General features: G+C 39.8%; 2 protein-coding genes across 3 annotated transcripts; one reads left to right on the top strand and one right to left on the bottom strand.

The window, feature by feature from the left end:
* Positions 1-1,436: 1,436 nt before the first annotated feature.
* On the bottom strand, positions 1,437-22,297 carry LOC106659603 (midnolin homolog). Of its 2 annotated transcripts, none has more exons than XM_014382216.1 (4): positions 22,029-22,297; positions 9,404-9,730; positions 6,593-6,996; positions 1,437-3,361 (listed from the first exon to the last, which is right to left on the bottom strand). In XM_014382216.1, the coding sequence occupies exons 1-4, from the start codon at positions 22,032-22,034 to the stop codon at positions 3,052-3,054; spliced, it is 1,047 nt and encodes a 348-aa protein (XP_014237702.1). In that variant the 5' UTR covers positions 22,035-22,297; the 3' UTR covers positions 1,437-3,051. The 2 variants fall into 2 exon arrangements, with proteins under 2 accessions (XP_014237702.1, XP_014237701.1); XM_014382215.1 differs by having other exon boundaries at positions 6,593-7,029.
* Positions 9,982-11,588, top strand: LOC106659604. Its single transcript, XM_014382217.2, has 5 exons — positions 9,982-10,590; positions 10,668-10,690; positions 10,765-10,910; positions 10,993-11,110; positions 11,209-11,588. The coding sequence occupies exons 1-5, from the start codon at positions 10,503-10,505 to the stop codon at positions 11,515-11,517; spliced, it is 684 nt and encodes a 227-aa protein (XP_014237703.1). The 5' UTR covers positions 9,982-10,502; the 3' UTR covers positions 11,518-11,588.
* Positions 22,298-24,188: the final 1,891 nt, after the last annotated feature.

Genomic DNA, 24,188 nt, shown 5'->3' on the forward strand with positions numbered 1-24,188 from the left:
CGTCGAAATAGATGAAATCAAAGAAAGTATAAAAATTTAATCGAAAGCAGTATGTGGAAGCAATTATTTCGCGTATTTTTTTATACATTAATAAAGTTCAACATTCCATGATCGTTAATAATGTGCTTAGGTTCCGTAAATAGCCAAGTTCGAAAGGTAGCATGAAAAATCGAAAAAGTACGGCCTAATATCAAAATGCGAAACGAATTTTAGAAATTAAAGCAACTTCGAGAATGAGTTGAGACACTGTTCATCGAAAATAGAACTTTCAGCATATCTCGCGTATTTTATTGTACTGCGACTGGTTTTTATTAAACGCAATCAATTACAGGCAAAATGAAGATGCTATTATACTTTTTTTCTACAATTACTTTGATGCATTGATAATTTAATTTTATTGAGTTGGTTTCAGTTTTTTATGAAGCACAAATGAACTGTGATAGTTTTTTATTACCTACAAACGATGAATTTGTCTGCATGAGTGTCTAATTTCTTTGAATGTTTATTGATACGAAGAAAAGCTTATCGCAACAGAAAATTATATACACGATGTAAAATAAATATTTCTCGTTGCAATTGATCAATTGATTCAAAAACGTTGTTTCATTAATTTTATTTGTAAAATGTTCCATCGATGCACATAAATTATGTACTGTTGTTATTTTTGTTGACGAAACAAGAATTAGTTAATGTTAAATAAGATTGAAAAGTGTTATGGTCGATGAAGCTGGTCACGATATTAATGATTTTTTTATTTAAATTAGCAATAAAATGGCGTCGTACGTGTAAATAAACTATAAACGACTATTAAAAAAAAAGAAAATAGACGAATGGAAAGATAAGAGTTAAAAAAAAAGAAACTTATAATATATTGTTCGCTCATCGAATTCCTCGTCCTGACAAACATACTTTTCATCTAACTTAAGCTTCGTAAAAATTCAAATTCAAGATATTTCACGTATTAGCAAAAAAAAAACAACGTATTGTTCGTATTGTACTTATGAAAATATTGGTATACGTATGTACGATAGATACAATAATGTCTAAAAATAAACTGAAAAATAAAAAGACGCGCCAAATTGAAGGGAAAAACTCATTCATGGCTACGTATTAAAAAGTCACTGTAGATAAATTAGCACTTCTCTATAATACTATACAAATTTAAACTATGGAAATAAGTACTCAATTTGAAAGGGGATCATTCCGTGCAACTGAGTTTGTTTGAAAATTTTGGAAAAAATTACAGTGAGTGTTAACCCGAAATTCGAAGTTTCTGATTTCTGGCAAAATTCGAACGGTATAATTATGAATTGTGCGAAATAATTTTTTATTGATTGTTCATTTTACTATATCATTAATAAATAAATTTTCAATCGGAATCTTTGTCTCATTGTTGATACCTTATTTTTTCAGGATAAGAAATAAATCTTGCAGAGTATATTTGTACCTTTTATTTTTTTCGTTTCATACTTATAACTATTTTTCACATTTATGCAAAAAAATTACATTTAAAAGCCAAAATATGTTAGTTTTCTTCAAGTATATTAAATTTACATCATTGTTAGTTTTTTATTCTTAACTATTTGTAAGTTATACAATAAATAAAAAAAATTGTTAAATAGTTACTCAGTTTATCGCAATGACAATGCTTTTTCTTAAACTTTTTACATATTACAATATCATAAGTTAATTTTTTCTAGTTTACAAATTTTTTAATTTATCGGCTAAACATAATTCTGGAACAATTCATTCGACAGCCCAGCTTGCATGAACATTCACGAGGGAAAACACTTTTTCAAAAATATACTCTATGCAAACGTTTTAAATGCATTTCATGAAAATCTTATTCAGTTTTTAAAAAATATTTGGCACCGATTAATACAAAGGTTTACGGTAGGTATCTTCGAGTAGTTAGGAAAATATAATATAGTTTCAGATTTTTGCAAGAGAAGTCTCCAAAAATATGATTATTTACATTTTTTGAATCCACATAGTTCCATCTAACAATTAAACCATATACTCGAGCAACATAATTACAGCTTCTTAATACTTAAGTTCAAAACGAGACACTCAGAACACACGTTACACGGCTATAGAACGATGCTCAATGTTTATATCATAATTACAGAGAATATCTTACCGAGGAAGATATGATTGACGTTTCAATTCGCTAAATTTCATTTGCTGAGTGCACAGATATAATTCAGAAAACGATGCGCTTTTGTTATCGGCTGAACGCTACATGCATACGTAGGTGCGTTAATTATAAAATCTAGTAGTTTTTTTTTGAACGACTGAAAATACAAATTTTATAAAATATTTTGTTCTCGCAATTGGTATACATAACGATTATTATATTCAGTTTTATTTGGTTTCGCTCGGCTCTGTCACAATCTTTACTTTATTTTTAGTTTTCTCAACTGACACTAATTATATATACAACGAGTTTTTGATCGAACGAATATACACGATTCTTTAATTTGATAAGATTGCAAGATAATAAATCGACGATGTACATACATACATACACATCGTATAATGCTTTGTTCCGAATTTCTTTGACATTGCCACTTTTTTTTTAAAGAACCCGATTGCAAATTGATCGTTGAACTTTTTATTTCGCAGTGCATAAACAGGGTAAATTCAGTCATTTGAAAAAATTTATCATAGCTTCGCTCTCGGAGGCGCTTTTGGATAAAGTATTTATATTTTTTTTGATAAAAGTTTAAAGGCACAATAATGTCTTATTGGGCATTTAAAAATCGATTTGTTCAAGCGTTAGACAATATCGCATAGGGTGAGGATATTCAGGAACGAATACACCAGGGTGCGTAGGAAAGAAATTGAATCCGGAATAATTCAAAAGATGCTCGAAATAAAAATTTCACATCGCAATCTCACAATATTCTTTCAACTTGGTCCTTGCTCGAAGGACGAGTAATAACTGTTCTGCTGCTGAAAATCGCTGGGGCTCGGTGGCACCCGAGCCGAGGCGGAGCTGCTGCTGCTGCTGCTGCTGGTCTCGGCCTGTTGCGAGACCAGCAGCCAGCCTCACGTCCTCACGAACTTGTAGACGACGCCGAAAACGAGCACGCTCACAAGCACCAGGACCAGGGCCGTGACGACCTTGGCGAAGGCGTTCATGCCCGTCTCGCCGTGCTGCTGCTGGAGCGAGCGCTTGGCGTTCTTGGCGGCGACGGTCTGCTTGGTGGCGAGGCCACGCGCCAGTGCGGGAAACGCCAGGCTCTGGGTGAAGGTCAGCTTGTGCAGCGACTCCGAGAGCGAGTAGGGCCCGACGGAGCCGCGGGCGGCCGCGCGCAGCAGCGCGTACTCCAGGTCCAGGGCGTCGAACATGCTGTACCTGCGTGTGGAAGACAGACACATTTAAGCATTTCTTGTTTACATAGGCAAACACTCCGCTCTAATTAAAAACTCTTTTATTCGTAAAACTCGCTATAATTCATACAAATTTGAGAACCCTTTGAATCTTGTAAATAAAAAAGTATGAAAATGAAATGTTAATATTGAAATTTTTAGTTTTTGAAGTAAAATTTTTTTTTAATTCTTTTTATATCAGAAAATATGGCTCTAGTACCTTTAATAATTTAAATTAGTGTAGGATTCGTCCATAATGTCTTAATATTCCAAAATCCTGTATTGCATCGATCGGAATGACATTTTTGATTAAATTATTTATTCAATCTATCAGTCTCAAAAAGTGGCAATGAGCATTAAAAAAAAGGTATTTTTGAATTTTTGTTGTATTTTTTTAGTATGCAACAAAATTTCCTAGCCTTTTCTTGAAATTCTGTTTCATTTGAACTAAAGAGAAAATTTAAACAAAAATTTTCAGATTCAAAAATGCATTCAATTTCATGCAGCACAGGTTTTCGGAATCATACGTCATTATAGATAAATCCTGGGATAATTTAAATTGTATAAGCTACTAGACACATGTTTTCTGATGTACAAAGAGTTATGAAAACATAATTTTTAGATCGAAAACAAAAAATTCTATATTAACATTTTATTTTAATGTTTTTTAATTCATAGGATAATACAGAATTTAACACAGGTGTGCCCCCTTCAGAAAAACTTTTGTTTTGCTTTACTGAATCCACCCATCAGATTTTTTTCAGTGTAAAATAAATTTTACTTCAGTTATTATTTCAGTCCAGTTCATAAACGATTAAATAAAACAATAAGCAAACGAAAGTTACCTTATTTCTTAACCAAAATTAATATTTTTAAAGAAAACTTAGTTTCTTTAAATTATAATGGATGCGCTGTATCAGTTGTGCGCGCCTCATATAAGTTTGTAAATATTATTCGAATATGAATGTGTGAGCTGAATCGTCAGTTGCGTACATGTGTTTAAAGAGAGTTGATCAATTAGCTTTAATTGTCGTTTCTCTTATTACAGGTAAGAGAGGTTTATAATTGTAAATATAGTTTTAAGAATTTTTAATAAACCTTCACTCTTATTACAGAAACAAAATTTAGTTATTTGTTCACACCCTCTCAGAAAAAATCTCACTTGTGTCTTATATATTATTATATTGTGTATAATGACAATAATTACAATAATAATTTTCACGTGGTCGCTTGAAATGTAATTTATCATTTGTTGATTTGAAAAAAAAATTAAATCAAAGCGATCTTATCTTGACACGTACCGATCAGTTTCTTTAATTTGGTATATATTCTATAATTAAATCTCGTGATATTTTTGCGCTTACAATTACGCCGGCAGCTCTTTGACGTCGTGTTAATTAATTAACGTTGTGTCAAGCGTACGAGCGCGCGACTACTTTGTAAGGTCACTTGCAAATATTACATGCATAAAATCAAGTTATTTGTAAGTACAAAGGGCACATGCCTGACAATATCATCACTTGAATACTTGGTTTCATCAATAAATCGATTTTTCATTCGGAAATATTTTAAAAATATCTCCCTGGTGTATAGAAACTTTTTTCCAAAGTTGATTGATCAAAAAAATTTGTTTAAATATTCCAAGGATATACTGTTACTACTATGTGCCGCGCGCAGGTTTTCAACGCGTGTCCTCGAGTGCCTTTTTTTCTATGCAGTATATTGTAATTTAGACGAAAGTGGTACGAAGGCATTATTTTTTTTGTTTTCAACTCAGCTCAGCGTGAAAAATATCTGTTCGCGATGCGCAAAAAAAACTCACACCGATGAATAAAATATGTCCGTTGGTGTGTGCGATTTATATATAGCCGCAGCAATAATATTGAAAAAAATCCGGATGTGTGTGAGAGAGAGCTTTAAATTAATATTGGTGCAAACGCAATCCGAGCGGAAATCGCATTGTTGGCTGATGAAAACTTACGTTCGTGTAAGAGCTTATTATGACACAAGATGGTTCTTATCAAAAGATAACTTGCATAATTTCACTTTTTTTATAATTTTTTTTTTCTTTCGGTTCGGTAAAAATCGACTTGACGCGCATTCAATTTTCATTCGTTTTGCGAATGTTGACAGTTTAATTTAAAATGCTCTCTACGAATAACTGATTATTACATTATATAAATTATTCAATGGACATAAAAATTTATTCAATATTTCAAGTTATTCCCATTCGTCACTTTTAATATTTAAAGTAATAGTCGATGCAGCGTTTATTTTGAAAAAACCAGAGTAAATACGAGTGAAATTTTCTATAGTTTTTGGACCATCGATCGCAAATAAATATCAATTGAAATCATATATTTTACTATTATTACAATTTTTATTCATCGAAACTAAATATTTGTCATTATAACTGCGAGCGCAATCACGGTCTCTTCTTTTTATTTCGCTCGGCGCGCGTTCAATAAGAGACACACTTTTTATAAAATACGATGAAAGGAAATGGAAAAGTAAGCAGAAAAATTCGATTTTATATTTTTTTTTTTTCAAAAATACTTCAATGTTTTCGTTACAGAGTCGCGTCATTCAAGGCCTGATTCAATAAAAGTTGGTCCCGCGCGCCCGACATATGCACTGCAGCTCGAGAAACGAGTAATGGATCGAAGGTTTTTCCGGATGAAAAAAAAAACAAAAAATAAACTTTATTTCTCTCTCGTCACAAAAAGGACATCCACCACACGGCGTTATATGCCACTTTGACGCGGCGATAATATGTTATATACCCCAAGATAAGATCTCGTTACTCGGAGTTGCCAATAAAATCCTTTAATTAACAAAAAAAAAAAAGAAAGAAAGAAACTTTAAAGACCCTATTCAAGCACGTGCCGCGCACCAGCCGGGGGTTATAGTGCTATTTTCTCGCTCTAAAAATAGAACAATAAAATGAGGCACACGAGGCACACGAGCGAGCGCCTGTTGCTTTTCGTCCGGACTAGGGCAACAGGCTTCTCTCACCACCACTACCACCCACCCACCAACCAACCCCCCCGAGAGAGTTCGAGCCCACAGAGTTTCCCACCCACTAATCCCGCGACAATCCTCTTTCATACGATCTATACATACGTTTCCTCGCACTCTCGTGCACACACACACACATACACATGTTCTCTATATATATAAAAGCATATAAGCCTTTGTTTGGCTTATAGCCACTAACCTGCTGCTGCGCCGACGCTCGTTCGAATGGGTCGAGGTAACGGCCGAGCTGGGCATGGACTTGAGGCTGCTCGTGGTCGAGCTGGACGGGCTCGGGGGCCGATCCGCCGGATCCGCCTCGCCGCCGTCCAAGATCGAGCCCCGATCCGGTGACATTCGGCCGTTCTTATCGTGATGATGATGGTGATGATGATGATGGGGTTGATGATGATGATGATGATGGTGATGATGACCACCAGCACCGTGATGATGATGATGATGATGATGCAGGCCGTGGATCCTCGCGTGGTCCGGATGCAGCAGCGACGGCCTGCGCGACTGTCCGGGCGTCGTCGAGGGACTGCTGCAGTTGTTGACGACGACGCAGGTCGTCGTGGAGACGACGCCCGTCGGCGTGGGCGAGGCCTTGAGTTTCGTCACCGTGGCGACAGCCAAGCGCTTTTTTTTCGTTAACGGAAGATAGACAGACAGACAGAAGAAGAGGGGGTGGCGGGGGAGGAGAGATAAGTGTCGAGAAAAAGAGAAAAAAAACACATGCGTTAGACTGGCGGCAAGAATCGAGCGACTCGAGAAATTAATAATAATACGTAATGATTCATTAATTTTTTGATATACTCGTGTTTGATCGGTGCAACGAGTGCGTAAACATTAATTGCATCACATATAATTATACATCGATCATCGAGGGGGGAACGACGATGGTTGTGGATGGAAAATTTTCTGCGTCACGATTCGCGATTTTCTGGAACGTTACGGAAACTGATTTGCGCGCCGATCGCCGAGGAAGTTACATGGGCGATCATAATATACATTTTAAAACATATCGTAAACTGCTTGTTTGGAATTTTTTTCCGCTGCCTGTCTCTCGATTGTACAAATTACATCATATATCATAAATCGCGATCAAACATTATTTACGAGAATTATATTTCTCGTTCGTCGATGTTTAAATAATGGAATAAAACCGCGAGCGGCGTTTCGACGCGGCGATCGTGCGGCGAGGAATTTACATCTCATTGATTACGCTCTCTCTGTGTTTATATGTATACAACAAATTCGCTCTCGGTTCAATTAACACTTGTGTACGTATGTACGTACCTGTCGACGCTCGAGTGCTGCTGCTGCTGCTCGTGTGCATTATTATTAATAATTATGTGTATACGTTCATATATGCGCACCGGCGGCGCATTTGTGTACGTCAGTTTGTAACGCGATATATTTGATTATTCATTGATACATATACGCCAAAACTCGAGCTCGTAAAAGGGAACGACGATATATATACTCGTGGTAGTTGTAAATTCAATTAATAATAGTTTCGCCCGCGTGGCCGCCTGCCTGCTGCCTGCGTCATTCGCGGCGGCGGTGGTGATTCGTGCGCTGTATATATAGAGCTCGCGAGCCTGCGACAGTTTTGTGTTGTTCAGCTGCAGCAGCACGTGAAAAACAAAAATAAAAAAAATTACGAGAGTCATGCATACACGTGTCGCGATCTGTTTATTACGGTTATCGTGTAGATAGTCCATTATTACACCGCGTCGACGTTGTTGTGTGTATACACACATTCGGAATCGGAAGGAGTGAGAAAGAGAGAGAAAAATGTGCATACATAGATAAAAAAAAACGAACGAACCAAAAAAAGAGTCGGTACAAGATCGAAATTTCGTGCTGCACAAAGCAGAGTATATATAATATACATTTCCGAATGGTATGTGTCAAGGTCTCTCTCGCGCAGATCACCCTGACCCATCCTTATATACCGTTGCACGTTTCGCGAGCGCAAAATTACAACTCGTACACGTCGTTTCTTCTTCTTCTTCTTTTTTTTTTGTCGTATGCATGATAATCATAGGTATTTATGCCGAATCCATTAATATCGCAACGACACGAATCGAGAGCCCATTGTTTTAATAAGCTCGGATACATTATTTACGAATAGGGATTAATTATGCACGAGAGGAACGCGTGTAATAATTCCGTATCGGATCGTGTCCAACGCAAAACGATGTCGCGCGCTGCTGCCGCTAATATTATCCGCGCGCAACTATAAATATTACAAACGCGTAGGACGCGATCGCGTGTATTAATATAATCTGTATCGGACGTATTAATGCCTCGATGATTTTGTATGATCGAGCTTTATCGACAAGCTTTTATTTATTTATTTATTTTTTTTTTTTTTTTCAACTATTCAAGAAAAAAAAGGGAAATTTATGATTAACGAGATTGTTTTACAAATCGGATGATATAACTCTTCAACCGTCGCGTTATACGTACGTATCATATAAATTATGGAAACAAAGTTTCGCGAGTTATATGCGATACACTAATATGTAAATCACCGCGCGTATCTGTCTCGTAAAAGTTTATAACACATCTTTGATACACGACGTTTATTCTGCGACATTAGTTTTTATTATTTTCTTTTCCAGTTACGCTCGGATTACGTGACGCTAACTGAACGGAATCGGACAGTTCACGCGGACTTTAATTAAACTTCTACTCTACGGAATATTCGTCGAATATTTGTGTGCAAGTCCAAGAGCTACTGGCGGGTCAACCTTGAAACGTCGCCGAGTCGCGAGTGTGTGTAAAGTTACATTCCGCAGCGCATTCAAAGATGATTTTGACACGACAATGTACGCTCTCTACTATAATATCCACCCACGCCCCTTACGACGCGAGACATGCATACGATATAACACACATGCACAAGTTTTCGAAACTTTTGACAATATGTATAATAATATACTCTACGTCGTGCATAGAAATGAGTGCACGCGCGCGACTCCCTGAGGAGTCTAGCTCTCACCTGTATGGAATCGATGCCGCTGTCGTCCTGCTGCTGCTGTTGTATTTGCTGCGCAGCCTCTGGATAGACGAAGGCCGAGGTCTCGTCGTTGTCGTCGTCGGCCACGGCTCGGGGCGAGTCGCTCGGCCAGACCTGGAGCAGCGGCAGGCCGGCCGGAGTCACGACCGGTGCGGTCGTCGAGTCTTCGCATGACGACGATCGCCGTTGAGCTTCTGTCGCGACGACTTCGGTATTATCGGTTGTATTGTTGTTGTTATTATTATTGGACGCGGCAGAGGCGCTGCCGCTGGAGCTACCCAACAGTCGGCCGAGTTCTCTCAGTGGTCTCTGTCGAGCAGAAAAATGACAATATTACTTCGGTGCGAATCATTGTGCAACATATTTGAATCTGAAGTACAAATAATAATACGTGTAATTTATCTCTGTTTGCATTAACAGGATATGCAATCGAATCGCGTCGCTGAGCACATGAAAATATTACAAAATAAGAATCGTTGTTCTTTTCTTCGTCATTGCGAACATCGAAATGATTTTTTTTCGTCTCAACGTCGAGCCCATAGTAACAATAACAGTACGCGCGTATCGTATACGGTCGAATGGCTTCGGTATACGAGTATATACCAGTATAACAGGGGGCAATCGTGCGGGGGATATAATAATATCGATGCTATCCCTGCAGTATTCGAGGCAATAAAATCATCTATATACCCGATGCAGCAGTGAAGCGCACAGAAACACACATACACACACAGAAAATTAGTCGAGGATATAATAAAATCCGACGGGGTGGTCCAAGTTGAGAAAATTTATAAGATGTGTATAACTCGACACGAGTATTGGTAAATAATATTGAACAATGACGAATCGTTACGTATCTTATAGTACGGTAGTATCGAGATTTACAACTATTCGGTTATATTATCATTGTAAGTTGTAGTTTTAAACACACATCACGACTGCCACGTGCGACGTGTCTCTGACTAATTTTTTTTTTTTTCATTGACTCTACGCGTGTGACGATGTAAAAGAAAAAAAGAAGCTTATAAATATAAGCGTCACGGAAGACTTTTTGTTATACGAGCGCGGAAAGAAAGAAATAATGAACAACAATCTGATCCTCGTTTTTGTTTTGTGCGTCGTCGTGGCCCATCGCGCTCCATTGGTCTCGTCCAAGCTACCGCCTCCGAGTAAATAATTGAATTATTATTAATATATTTCATCGTATATCTGCATAATTTATGCGCGTCTCTGTATATATTTTCAGATCGAAATGCCAATTGCGACGAGGTATTTATACATCGTACACAGGATTGCTCAATGGTGCACCAAAAATAGATCATTTATTTAATAATTATTTTCAGGACTGCGTTTTCGATTTGTTGAAAAAGCAGCTGCTCAGGATCTTTGTAAAAGACAACAGCGGCAACCTCCGAGTTCCCTTGATCGAGGGCAGCCAAGGAGTTTGGGGATTTAAAATCAATTACGAATTGAGAGATTCCGTGATCTCGTGAGTGCAGCGCGCGCATCGATATAAATATTGATACAATGCGATTGATGATAAAAATATATATATGCATTTTCGTACGCAGCGACGTGAGAAAAATCGCGAGAGACGGCGACGTCGAGATAAACAAGGAAGGCGAGCGCATTACCATAAAGCTCCGCGTCAAAGCTTCCAATATGCTGGGAAAAATGGCTACGGCGATAGTTACGTGTACACACAGACAAAAAAAAAACAACTCAATCGCGATAGCCGATCGATTATAATTTTTCCTTTCTTTTTTCATTTTTTCTGGCATCGACAGGGCAGCTTGGGCTGGTTCAGCTTTTCCTTTAAAAATCCCAGAGCCGAGATCTTCGCCGTGGAGATGAGTTTCGCGATCATCCTCGATCGTGGCCAGAGCCCGTGCAAAGTGACGTTCGGCGACGTAGCGACCCACGCCACGGGCGTCAAGATCACCACGGAGGAGTATCTGCCCGACTGGGTGAAGGATCAGGCGATGCGCTACCTCGATCCGGCCCTAGCCGATGCCGCCACGACGATCTTCAATTCCGAGTCGGGAGTCGAGTGCGAGCCGTTTTTGGCGATAGTCGCCGATCGTCTTCCGCACTGATGGATCGTTTTATATTGTTGACATATGTTTTTTTGTTTTAATTTTATTTTCGACCTCAATAAAAAAAAGTTTTAAATAGCAAAAAAATGCGTTTGTACCCTTGATGCATATACGTACTAAATGAATTCGAATCGAATGTACCAAAATAAGTCGCTTTCGTATGTCTGTGAAGCTTTACGAAAACGATGCGATCAATCAAATTTTTTTCGAAAATACTTCAAAAAAATCATATTGTATTTGAGGAAGCAGGTGAGCTATAAAGCATAAATCACTTTTATAATCGTTGTTTGTTGTACAAATAAACGCTGATCAAACACTGTTGTGTGTGTATGTGTGCGCCAAAAAATTTTTTTTTACTTTGCTTCAGCTGCTGCTCTGTCTCTCTCTCTCTCTCTCTAACACAATCAAAAGATGAGAATTTACGGTAAACAATTACAACAGATCGTCGATTGATATATAAATGTCGGCATCCGACTTTTTGCTTCAGACATTTTATTGTAAACTTCGACGGCGTCGAGTACATCAGGTGAGTAATCGCACTTTTCCAATTGTAATTTTTTTCAATGTTAGTCTCAGTGTAAAAAAGTAAGTGTTTTCAAGATTTTTACAGAAAATTGCGAGATTATGTGAGTTTACTAGTAGACGCATTTTTAGTGAAATTGACGAGTAGTTCTTGTTTGTATTAAAAAATATGTGAGTGAATTCGTATGGAAACAATCATTTTTTTTTGTACATTTCTTGGAGTGATAAAATTTTGTGATGTATTTTTTCATCGTGTAAAAACACGTGATAGAAAATTTTCAAAGCGTGTTTTATGAAAATTTTACATTTATATTCTTTTAAGCAACTACAAGATTCTCTTGTAAATATAATCGGAAAAATTGTGAAAGAAAAAGAGTTCGAAAAGTTTTCATTTTTTATTTTAGCTTGATGAATTCATTCATCGATTCTTCAATCACTTTCGAGAACAATTTTTCGAAACATTTGCTTCATTATTTACGCGCTCGAGGGGCCAAGCAATTGATAAATTGTATTTGTTTATTTCCGGAGTGTTTGTGTACGATAATGACTCGATAATTATTACCAAAACGAAGACAAAACAATATTTGTTTATAAAATTTCTACACAAAATCTACTGCACGATGTTTAGCATCAAAAAAGAAACGTCATCTCACAATTATGACTCGCCATTTTTATAATTAAACAAAATGCAACGAACGATACATAACTCGCACTTTCTTTTCAGACTTTTATCTCAGTATTATCTGCCACATATCAGACAGTAAGCAACAATGAAGACGAGAACGAGAAGCGTAATTTTTTTGACATTCTGCGTATACTTCTTTGCCAATATTGAATTATCTAGTCAGCAGAACTGCGGACAGGTACGAAATCGATCGATCATCCGCGATTTCGACAAAACGCGTAATTATAATCGTACGACGAATGTTTTTTATCAAACAGAAATGCAGCTTCAATCTGCTGAAGAAGGAATTGCTGAACATCGTGGCGAAAAAGAATCCCGGTGTGGTCGACGTCGACCTGGTGAAGGGTCAGCAGAGCTTTCTCAGCTTCATACCGATAACCTACACGCTGAGAGACGGCCAAATCAAGTGAGTATACGAGAATAAAAAACAAATATCCTCACGATGATCGATGATTGGATCTATAACCAAAAAAAAATGTCATCTCCTCCTCCGCAGAGACATGAGAAACTTGAGACAGATCGCCGACATCAAGGTGCGTCGCACCGGTAAAAACGCCGCCATCAGATTCCAAGTCGTCGTTCCCAACGTTCACGTTCGTTTCTCCAGCTCTCAGGTGAGTAGTTCAACCAAAGAATAAAAAAAATAAAAGCTCGAGACACGATCGCCACCATAATTCTAATCGCTTTCGTAAAGGCCAAGATCGGCTTCATCAACGTGGCGTTCAAAGAGTCGAGCGCCACCGTGACCGAGGTCCGCCTGGCCGGCACCATCAATCTGCACTACAGCCAGTCGCCCTGCCGCGTCACCTTCACCAACATCAAGTCCAAGGCCAAGGGTATCAATATCAAGACGCGCGAGCCCCTGCCCGACATCGTCAAGCAGCAGGTTCTCGTCTACGCCGACAAGGCGATCGAGGACGCGGTGAAGGACATCCTCAACGCCGACAAGAGCGCAAGCTGCGACGCCTTCAGCGCGGCGGTGGCGGGCCTATAAAGACCACTAACCACGATGATGATGATGACGATGACGATAGAAAAATTTGGGAAAGAAAAAATGAATGATCGAACAACTTCGACGACAAGACTGTTTTTTAGCTAGGATATTTTTTTTTTTCGATGCTAAGCCGATTAGTTAGGGAATTCACGGTTGTATTATTATTATCATTACTATTCGAGTAACAAATAAAATCCTGATTATTTTTTTTCATCGCTACACACACACATGAAGCATATTTTTTTCTCCCGAAAGAGCACACGCACACATATATACGAATGAATCGACGCGCAATTGCGTTTCTGCAGTCGCGCAACCGAAAACTTGACCAAAAAAGAACTTCCACCACCGCGAAAAGTTGACGTTCTCTTTTTTCTCCTATATCAGCTCTACTGCAAAAAAAAAAAAAATTATTATACGACGACTCTGTATAGAGAGAGAGAGAGAGCCCCGCGGGCGTGACCGGAAATTCAATGCCGCGCGAGTATTCGCAATTGATGCTATTTTGTACTTTGCTACTCGCGCCCCGGCTGAGCTTTTTTACTCTTTCATCGTATTTGTCGTGTATTACTTGCTTCTGCTGCTGCTGCGCCACACACGCTGGCCATGAATATCGCCATATCGATTTTACATATAGAGAGCCGCATCGAGAGAGAGAGAGAGAGAGAGAGAGCTAAAAACGTACGATATAACATTGAGAGATACAAACGTATTTGTATACCGAGGATAATATTCATATAGATGGAATACAAGACGGTCGCGCGGGAGTTTATTAATGTATCGCTAATTGACGATAATCGACTTTCTTTTTCCTACGCGTTCGAGTACCTCTCGAGCGCGAGCTTTTTATATGCTTCGTAATGCACACGCGTATAACCTACGTGTGCGATGATCGAGAGAGCAAAAAAAAAATAGCAGTAAAACTTCTCGCTCCACACGATCGATATACGTATAAATATAGTGTGTGTGTTGTGTGTAGACTAAGGTGTATAACGCGGGTTACGGGGTCATTAGCGCGTGTGCGAGCTTGCAAGCTCGCGTATAGTATATCGCGCAACGTCGCTGCAGCTCGGCTCGGCTCTCGACTCTGAATATGCGTGTATATTCAAAGGGATCACTCCAATTTGTCACGCGCGTCTACGTGCAGCTCGAGGAAAACAGCTATTTTTTTTTTTCGCTTTTTTTTCAACGAAACTGCAGGCGCGTGTGAATTTCGCGTGTGTTTGATTTTGGGACGATCCGCAGAGCAGCAGCTCTCCAAAAAGCTCGAGTGGTTTTTTTTGTTGCAAGCTTCATAAACCGAATTTTCGTATTTGTATTTTATTTAATACAATTTTTTTATGCTTTATATTCGAAACCATTGAACGGCGTTCGTGCGATATTTCAAATGAATTTTACATATTACGTTAACGAGCTCGTGGCTCGGCTCACGGCTTTCAAAATTCCCTGTTATATTTTAGCGAAGAAGCGATCGCTTTTTTTTTATATATTTACATAATATCGGAAAAATATAGTCCGCGAGTATAAACGCTGTGTATGCTGTATATAAAACTATGTCGCGCGCGGATCCGAGCTTTTCATTAACGTGAAAGCACATACGCTATACACGATATATCGCGTGTCCGAATATTTATTTCGCTGCTGCTGCTGCTGCGCGTCGATTCGTCTGTATTAAACCTTTCCCCGTCAGACAGCAGCAGGAAGGGGTCATAATCTTTCGTCGTATCGCAGCTGCACGGATAAATCACCTCGTCGTCGTCGTCGTCGTCGTCGCGCTTAATAACTACATTATGAAAAGCCTCGCGCGAAAGCTTAATTTTTGATCTATACTTGTACCGACCAAGCCCCCCCATTAGTATAACTTAATGTCTCGCCGCGAATCTTCGACCTTTCGCGCCCGGTGAGCGCTGCTAATTCCTCTATCTCTCGTGCAGCCCCCCTTTTTTTTACAGCGTATACGCAAGTATGAGAAAATCGATGAAAGCTCTCACGGACACCGATAGAACTGGATTTGTTTTTCCTTTATTTTCGTTTTATTCGAGAAAATACCGTTAACGAATTAACTCGTTGAATTTTTGATATAATAACCAGGATTATTTTATATACGATATGTATAAAATTGTATTTCTCGTTCCATGAATTTACGCGCTTTATAAGGTTATATCATGAACGCGGGAGAATTTTACATCGAGCTTTTATACTTTTTCACGGAGAACAGCGAGAGGCTATTATAAAGAGCAAATGTATTCATGCGAACGCGCGGCGGGACGAGGCGAAAAATCATTTTCCATATTATAAAACTTTATGCATAGCGATGGCTGCGAATTATAATGAATAAAATATGTAAGTACTGTATACCGCTCGAGTATAATTCTGTCAAGTCCCGCTGCCGACGACGACGACGACGTCGGAGCTCGAAGCTTAAAAACGGTTAATTGAAGGCAATTTATCTCGTTATACTGTCCCGATGAAATGTGCATCTACATATACCGCGAAACTAATTTACCGATATTATGTGGGATGAAAAGAGTTACATAAATTCTATATTTATATTGTTATTTACCGAAGACGTCTGATACAATATAACACCGAGTCATTGTTGAATGACACTTGACGTCTTAATTATACGTACTCGTGTCTCGCGCAAATAATAATAGCAGCGACGCATCGCAATGTGTCGTCGTCGTCGTCGTCGGGTGACTTTGCACGAATCATTCATATATAAAAGGCACAATATCGTATAACAGACGCGCGCGATATGACAAATTTGCATATTTCATATATGTACCGAGCGGCGTGAAACGAAAAAAAAAAATAACAACAACAAAACAGAAACAAAAGTTTGCTCGCTGATGCGTGTACGATATCGCGCTCAAGGATACCCGCTGACGCGAAGAAAAAGTATAAATACTTTCTCGGGGTAGGATGCAGTTGTTGCTCTGCGTTGCAAAGTTGTACGTTCAAGACCAGGTGTACTTTTTCTTATAATTGTTGAGAAAAAAGGGAATTTACTAGGACGAGTCGATTTGGTGCAGTATCTGAGGGCACACATTTATCATTTCGAATGCTCGATTGTTAAACTTTTTAGTTTTGGTTGAAAAAAATTTTAAACTTTTCGAGATGACGTTTTTGGGATTGAAATGTAACTGAAATATCAAAGCTAAAATCTTTCAAGAAAATAAATCCATACACTATTAAAAAATTTCAAAATTAAAGTAATCGATTTGGTTTCTTTGATCGACGGTACTTTGACGTGGAGACTTCATTGAAAATTGATGCAACATGCACAGAAAAATTACAAGGAAAGTCAGGTGCGTTATTTTTAATGCAAAAATAAATTTAAAATATTTAATTCCACACTTGGATCGATGAATGTTGTTTGACATTTTTATGTTTTAGATCTGATTACCTATATTATTTTTTTTTTTTTATAGATAGAGAAATGCGTTACGGTGCGTAACGCATTTCTCCGTAAGTGTGCATAAAATATAGTCCTCATTAAAGCCAGTGCCAGTCTCTATCGCTAGATGGCGAGTACCTTAAATCTGCAAATCCCCAAAATTGTGAAGTAAAAATAATGGTTTAAGTAAAACGCAGTTTTCGAAAAATTCGAAGTGGTTTAATATTGAATTCAACATTAAATGTATGACTCAGCGAGTTCAAAACTTATTTACGTACTGCTTTCATCTATATATATCTGCAAAGACATCATTGTGCAATGCACAACATATTCTACTAGCCCCCCCCCCCCCCCCCCCCNCCCCCCCCCCCCGTAATAACGCTCTGTTTCTCGCGGAAAACGAATTAAGAGCCGCGGCGCGCGCGACCACGATGCACTCGACGTCGCAGAAATGGCACGTCTCGTATCATACGTACAAGCACGCTGTGCACTTCGCGGCCCTTTTTTTGCTCTCTCTCGTGTACCACTATACCGCGTATATACCCCGCGCACAAAAAGATCGTAAAAGCCACCACCGTCGGATCGCTGCATCGTATACCTCTACCGCACACATACACTATATATCGATTGCTCGCGAGGGCGCCTCCTCTCCACGAGGCGAACGCGAGATTCTTTTTGAGCTCGAGCCCCGAGAACTGCTGCATAGCGAGCGAGCTCGGCTCTCGCTGGTTAATGTAAATAAAAGGAGGAGTAGGAAAAAAAAATCAAAGAAAAGCTTCGCATTCGTGTTTATACGTATCCTATATATATATATATGACCGCAAGCCAAGAGCGCTCGAGAGAATTTCAATCGCGTTGATACAGCTCGAAAGGAAAAATCACGAATACTGCTACCCACCCCCGCGTGCGCGCAGTGATGTGTTTCTTTTTCTTGCTCTATATAATTCTCTGCGTTGTTTACACACACGCACACGTGGGCAACGGTCCAAACGCTCCTCTCTGCATATATGTCCCTTTTGGATACGGCGCAGTAATGATTTACACTAATTTACCCTCCGTGTTTCCGGTATTATAAAAGGGCTCTCCTCATCATCATCATCATCATCATAAACTCTGCGAGCCACAGTGTGTTTATACACACACACAAACATCTTTATAATTCATTCTCGAGGCTGAATTTAGCAACCTCAAATTCTCAGATTAAACGGGCACACAGTATGTGTATTATATACCTCCTTCACCCCCTGCGGCTTAGCTGCTGCTGTTGCTCTTAACGGTCCTTATAAATTGCTAGAATATTCAATGAGCGAGTGTGTGTGGTCACTTCCTTTCCCGGTATACTGCTCGGCCTGCTTGTGCTTGCACAGAGCTTTTACGCTACTCTACTATAATTATTTATATTTTAAAAAGGAGATGCTGCGAAGATATTACACGAAATCGTTAGCAGCGATTTATGCTATAACATGCAAATCCACAGTCCATCGAATCGGACGGTACATTATAACGACACTCGAGCATCGAATTACAAAATGCAGTACAGCTACGAGTAGTAGTAATGATTATATCTCAGTAGCGGCGAGCTGAGGTTTTCTCGCGCGCGCGTGCCGAGTCGCTCGGCAGAGTCGAGTAGCAGTAGCAGCAGCAAACGTTGCATTATTCATGCCAAAGCGTCTGTGCGGCGCGGCGGACCCCATTGTGTATGTACTACTGCTACTACTGCTGCTACTGCTGGCCTGGCCATGGACGCTCGAGACGAGGAAAAGAAAAGAGGAAAAAGATTTTTATATTACGATTTATATTGTACGACGTTGTTATACGTATATATATATATGTAGGACGAGAGGAGGAGGAGGAGGGTTGATTCAATATGTGCAGATGTGGAGAAGAATGAAAATCGAAGGAAAAGCTTTTAGCGGTGTGTACGAGCGCGAGTCTGCGTCGCGTGATTTATTACAGAGAGAGACTTTATATTTTTCTCTCTTTTTTCTAAGATTTTTCATTGAATAATTTTCAGCCTGCGTGAAAACTTAAAAGCCCCCAACAACAAGTAGTCGCGCGACACGCAGAGGCCTTCCAAATCCGCGCACGTGCATAATTTTTTTCTTTGTAGCTTCGGTTTCTTCCGCCTTTTATATACAATAAGCGCGGCAAAAACGATCCGACATTGATTCTTGGGCCGGGGCGATCTACAACACACACACCCACACACAAAGCCTTCAAGGATGGTATTGTGCCGCGCGCGCGGTGGAAAGTTAGTCACGCGACGACTTAAAGCTCTTTCTCTCCTTCTCTCCTCGCGCTTTCTTCTAGGCTTTACGCCACTTTGATAGAGGCCTCGAGATTACAAAGGGCCGTGGCGGGGGGCGAGGGAGTCGAAGAAAGAGAACGAAGGAAAGCAAAAGAAATTGTCGCGCGTTAACGAACGAGACTTAATGATAGCTGGCAACTCTGCGTGCACGTGTACAGGTGTACATATCGGTCCGGATGCGAATCGATTACGATGTTGTTTTTGTCGTTATTATTTGAGGGGAAGAGCTACTACTACTCTATATGAACAGGAAATCGATGCGAACTTTTCTGCCCTCGTTATATACGTACGAGCTGTGCATCGACGCGAGAGAGGTAGAGCTTTTCGATCAATTAAACGTGTACCGTACTGCCAGACACGTGTGCCATTTACAGATAATTGACCAACTCTCGAACGTAACTTATATGTACCGAATTTTCATTATGAAAAGCTCGTATTATTACGAAGAAAAAAATTGTCGCGGTAAATATGTACACGAAAAATTCTGAAATAACTCGAGTATTATAATTGCAAAACCTTGGAGAAAAGCTATAAGGACAAATTTATTTTACCCGACGCTTCCAAGTTCAGTCTCGGCGATCGATTCTCCAGTCCTTTATTTTCTCTCTCTCGAAGCTCTTTGATTCTCAATTAAAGTACTATTAACAAAGGCAGCAGCAGTGTATCTAGTGTACATTTAAAACCGTCAGCGAGCGGGGAGCTCTCTTCGAATTATTAACGGCTTTACTTTTTACCCCTCGATACGTGTACAATGAAAACGATTAATTACTTCGTTATGTGTGTGTGTGTGTGTGTATTTGTGTGTTGTAATCAAAATAGATCGGAAGGATATTTTCACTGTGTGTGTGTGTGTGTAGTGCGCATCTTTCGCGTTCAAAGGAGAAAATTAAATGTATAGAAAGAAAACCCGTGAGGCACGTCGGACTCAATTAAATTTGCCTCTCTCTCTGCGAAAGAAAAAAAAATATGTAGTTTCAAAGGAGCACTCCTCGAGAATTTCATTTCCTGCATATAATTTATATAGATTATATATAATATGAAAGTTGAGTGTGTGCACGTGCGCGTGCGGACGGCATTTCGCATTTCGCGAGCTTTGTATAGCTCTTGAAATATTTACCGCTGGGGGAAAAAAATAAACGAAGAATCGAGTATCGCTCGACAGGTTTTTTTTTTTTTTTTTCAATTTTTTAATTTTTTTTTCCAAACTGATGCGAGCCCGCGATATGTATATTCCTCTATGGTCAAAGTTTGGACGCTGTTCCAGCCGTATACACGCACTCATGTGCCATATCTCGCATTCGAGAAATTCAAAGGCTGAAAGAGAGCCTCGCGCGCGAGGTCACGAACGCCGTTTTGACGTTTCATTTGCCTGCCTCTGACTCTGCCCTCCTCTACCTCCTCTTTTTTTTTTTTGAATTTTTATTTCAGCTACGGGTGGAGGGATGAAGTGCAGGAGATCTTCGCTCGTGAATGCTAATTGAGCAGCGTTAAATTAGTTGGCTCGTTCGGGCAATGAAACTAAGAATTTATTCTTTCTTTCTTTCTTTCTTTTTTGTTTCATTTTCTTAATTTAACCGGTACATCGTCCCGATGGAAATGCTCGACATTTTATGGCTGGCTTTTTAGCCGAGCGAAAAAGTTTGTCGGACGTAAAAGGGTAATTAGAATTGGACATGCACGTAATTAGAAGTGTAACGTTTTATGGATGTATACCAAATTTTGAGTTTATAAAATTCTTGCAAAGTATCATTTAAACACACTTTCGATAATTATTATTTATTTTCTACATCTGAAATGTAAAAAACGTCAATCAAATTAAATTTGTCAATCTGAATTTGATAACTTTATAATAAAATGCAATTTAAAACTTGCGCATAGAAATAAATCGAAAAATAATAATGAATAGAGGAGATACCGACAATTAACCATTTGAAATCCATGTTATACTTATACAAACATTTTGACTTTACTACTTGCAGATTTACAGAAATAAGGCACATCGCCATCTAGCGGTGAAGGCTTAGATTAATACCATCGTATTTAAAGGAATCGAAAGCGAAACTTTTTGAAACAGTTGAATTGTCAATTTTTGGTCATCGAGCCATTATATTAACGATGAGAATACACAGTTGGATGGTAAATTACAATTTTACACCAACTTCGAACGCACAACCACGAATTATATACAAAGTCGCACGTAAACGGTGAAAAAGGCATTAAAAAATAAATCGGTTACGCGTGCCTACCCGACTGTAAGAAAAGTGTTATAAGTACCGATCGATGCACACGTGGTCGTCCGCAACTTTCCTTTTTTTTATCTTCTTTTAAATACTTTCTACGCTCACATGCATAAATAAACGGAAGGTTTACCCTGTCTCGCTCTTTCTTTGACAGCGGGTAAATATGCTAGAGTAATATAGGCTCGTTTACTCGGACACGATCTATAGACAGCAGCTTTCGGTTCATATCTTTCGTCGTACAACGATAATAACCCCAACAACAGCGACAACAATGACAACTCAAATTGCCGCCGGACGAAACTCGAACGATTCTACTTTTTTTTTCTACTTGAAACCAGAAAAAAAAATGCTCGGCTACAAACCTGCATGCTTCGGGACGCCAGAGCCGCATCTTCGTTAACTGTATTTAATTAAAAAACTATTTCTTTCTCTATTCCTATGCACAGCACTGTTTACGACGATATCCAATATCAGTGCCGTTCGCATGCGGTTCTCAACGACAACAACAACAAAGAACAGAACTATTCGTCTCCTTCAGCTTCTTTTCACTGTATATTGTAACCCGAAAACTGTACGACGACTGAAAACTCGCGCGTGGCGTGGCCTGCTGCGACCGCGTGCGTCGTGTTGTTGCGGTGGCGAGCGAGCGGCTACAAGTGACGACGACGACGACGATGATACACTTTCTGCGGGGCTCGTTGCGGGGCTGCTGCCCACGAGTACTAGTAGCAGTAGTAGCAGTAGTAGTAATCGTAGAGTTGCGTGCGTGTAGAAAGCTAAAAGCTCGCTGCCCGCCCCCCCCCCCCCCGGTCTGAAGCTTGCAGCACAGCAGTAGAAGCAGTGGAAGGGGAGGGGGGAGGTATACATACTCGAGCAGCGCACACGCCGACGACGACGACTATCCCCCCTCTCTCTCTCTCTCTCTCTCTCTCGTTTCTGCGAAGTCTGTGTTTTTTTTCTTATATATGCATACGTATTCATTATGTGCGCACGTATGCATATAAGACTGTTACCCTTTCGCGGAAGCAGTTCCGTACCATATAATCCTGTTATTATCGTCACTTCTTTATATACCCGGAACTTTCTTTGTCGCTCTCTCCTTTTCTTTCTTTCCTTTTATTTCTTTCTCGTTCTTCGCGCGTCCAGAAGTAGCAGCAGCCGCACCAGCCTCCAATTATATATCCCCACAACAGCCGAGGGGGGTTACGCGCGAGCTTTTATAAAGCCGCTGCTGCGGCTACCGAAGAAATATATAGGAAGCAATATAAGAAAGCGAAGAAGCCGAGATATTGAGAGGACGCGGCCGGCGATAAATTCTGATCCCCCCGAGTACTACTGCTGCTGGGCGAATGAAAAAGTATCGCTTCTCTGTACACACGTACAGGGGGCGAGTTTATATTGCGGAACGTGTTTCTTTACCTTTCTCTTCTTGTTCGTTAAATGCCCTTTAATCCAAAAAATATTTTCTCATTAAGCTCGCCGACACACGTTGTTGTGTAATATATTTCGCGAAGATCGTGTTTGTTTCGACGAATGTCTGTCGCGCGCGGGTTGTCTCGTTACAGGCGCGCACGCTGTATCATCCATTCTAGGATTATCCGGGGACCCGTATGTATATATGCAATAACAACAACAACAACAAAACCGTTTAGAAGTTGGGCGAGTGGCGTATACATAAGAAATGTCCCGAGGTAAAAAATGAACCAAGTCTTTACCTGCGACGACAAGAGTGAGATATAGGATACAGAGAGAAATATTTTCTCAGCTCTCTCGGATGTCGCGCGGGCAAAAATGCCCTCGAACGATGCGGGCGGCAACAATTTGACAAGGATAAATCGACATGGCAAAAAATGTCTATGTAACTCGAAACATTTTTCTGTATATACCTCTCGTCGTCTCGAGAAAAGGTACGCGACGCTGTATATCATGTATTGTATATATACGCGTGCGCATGCAAAAACGTCAAAACGACGTCAATTTCGAAAATGGGAATAAAAAGCCAAGCGAAGAAACAAAATTAAATCTACCGATGTGCGCCGCGAGCATCGCATCTTCTATAGCAGAAACGCAATAATAATAATAATGTGTGTGCGAGTCACGTACTTTAACCGGAATTTCCGTCCGGGGCATGCACGAAGACGAACGACGCAAATCATTCGATTGCGCGCATTTAAAAATTGAAGCGGATCGAGCTTAGAGAGCGAGCCTAGAGATCTGCGAGTGGGATAAGGAATAAGCTCCTTCTCGATGGGCGCGAGAAAATGCACACACATGTCCGTAAGGGTGCAGAAAAGCCTGTGCAGCGGCTGTATAATGTACATACATATAAACTCGCGTTGCTGCGGTGCAGCGAGCGAGAAAAACGAACACACAACCCTCTCTCGGCGTGGGTCAAGGACGTGGCCCTGGACTCGACACGTTGGCTTCTGTATACACACCCGCATTTCCTCACGGACAATACTCGAGAAGTGTAAGTCGCCGTGTATTTGTGTGCGTGTGAAATGATCCTCGACGGTAGCTAC

Source organism: Trichogramma pretiosum, unplaced genomic scaffold (genome assembly GCF_000599845.2).
Source record: "Trichogramma pretiosum strain Unisexual culture from Peru unplaced genomic scaffold, Tpre_2.0 scaffold39, whole genome shotgun sequence".
In the NCBI taxonomy this organism is placed as follows: Eukaryota; Metazoa; Arthropoda; class Insecta; order Hymenoptera; family Trichogrammatidae; genus Trichogramma; species Trichogramma pretiosum.

What these genes read in the sequence shown, in the direction of transcription:
- LOC106659604 (XM_014382217.2), top strand. Translation starts at nt 10,503, where the DNA reads ATGAACAACAATCTGATCCTCGTTTTTGTTTTGTGCGTCGTCGTGGCC. An exon ending in GTCCAAGCTACCGCCTCCGA is followed by an intron (nt 10,591 to 10,667) that starts GTAAATAATTGA and finishes ATATATTTTCAG; the next exon opens with ATCGAAATGCCAATTGCGAC. An exon ending in GAAAAATGGCTACGGCGATA is followed by an intron (nt 11,111 to 11,208) that starts GTTACGTGTACA and finishes TGGCATCGACAG; the next exon opens with GGCAGCTTGGGCTGGTTCAG.
- LOC106659603 (XM_014382215.1), bottom strand. An exon ending in GCGGCATCGATTCCATACAG is followed by an intron (nt 7,030 to 9,403) that starts GTGAGAGCTAGA and finishes ACGAAAAAAAAG; the next exon opens with CGCTTGGCTGTCGCCACGGT. An exon ending in GAGCGTCGGCGCAGCAGCAG is followed by an intron (nt 3,362 to 6,592) that starts GTTAGTGGCTAT and finishes TTCCACACGCAG; the next exon opens with GTACAGCATGTTCGACGCCC.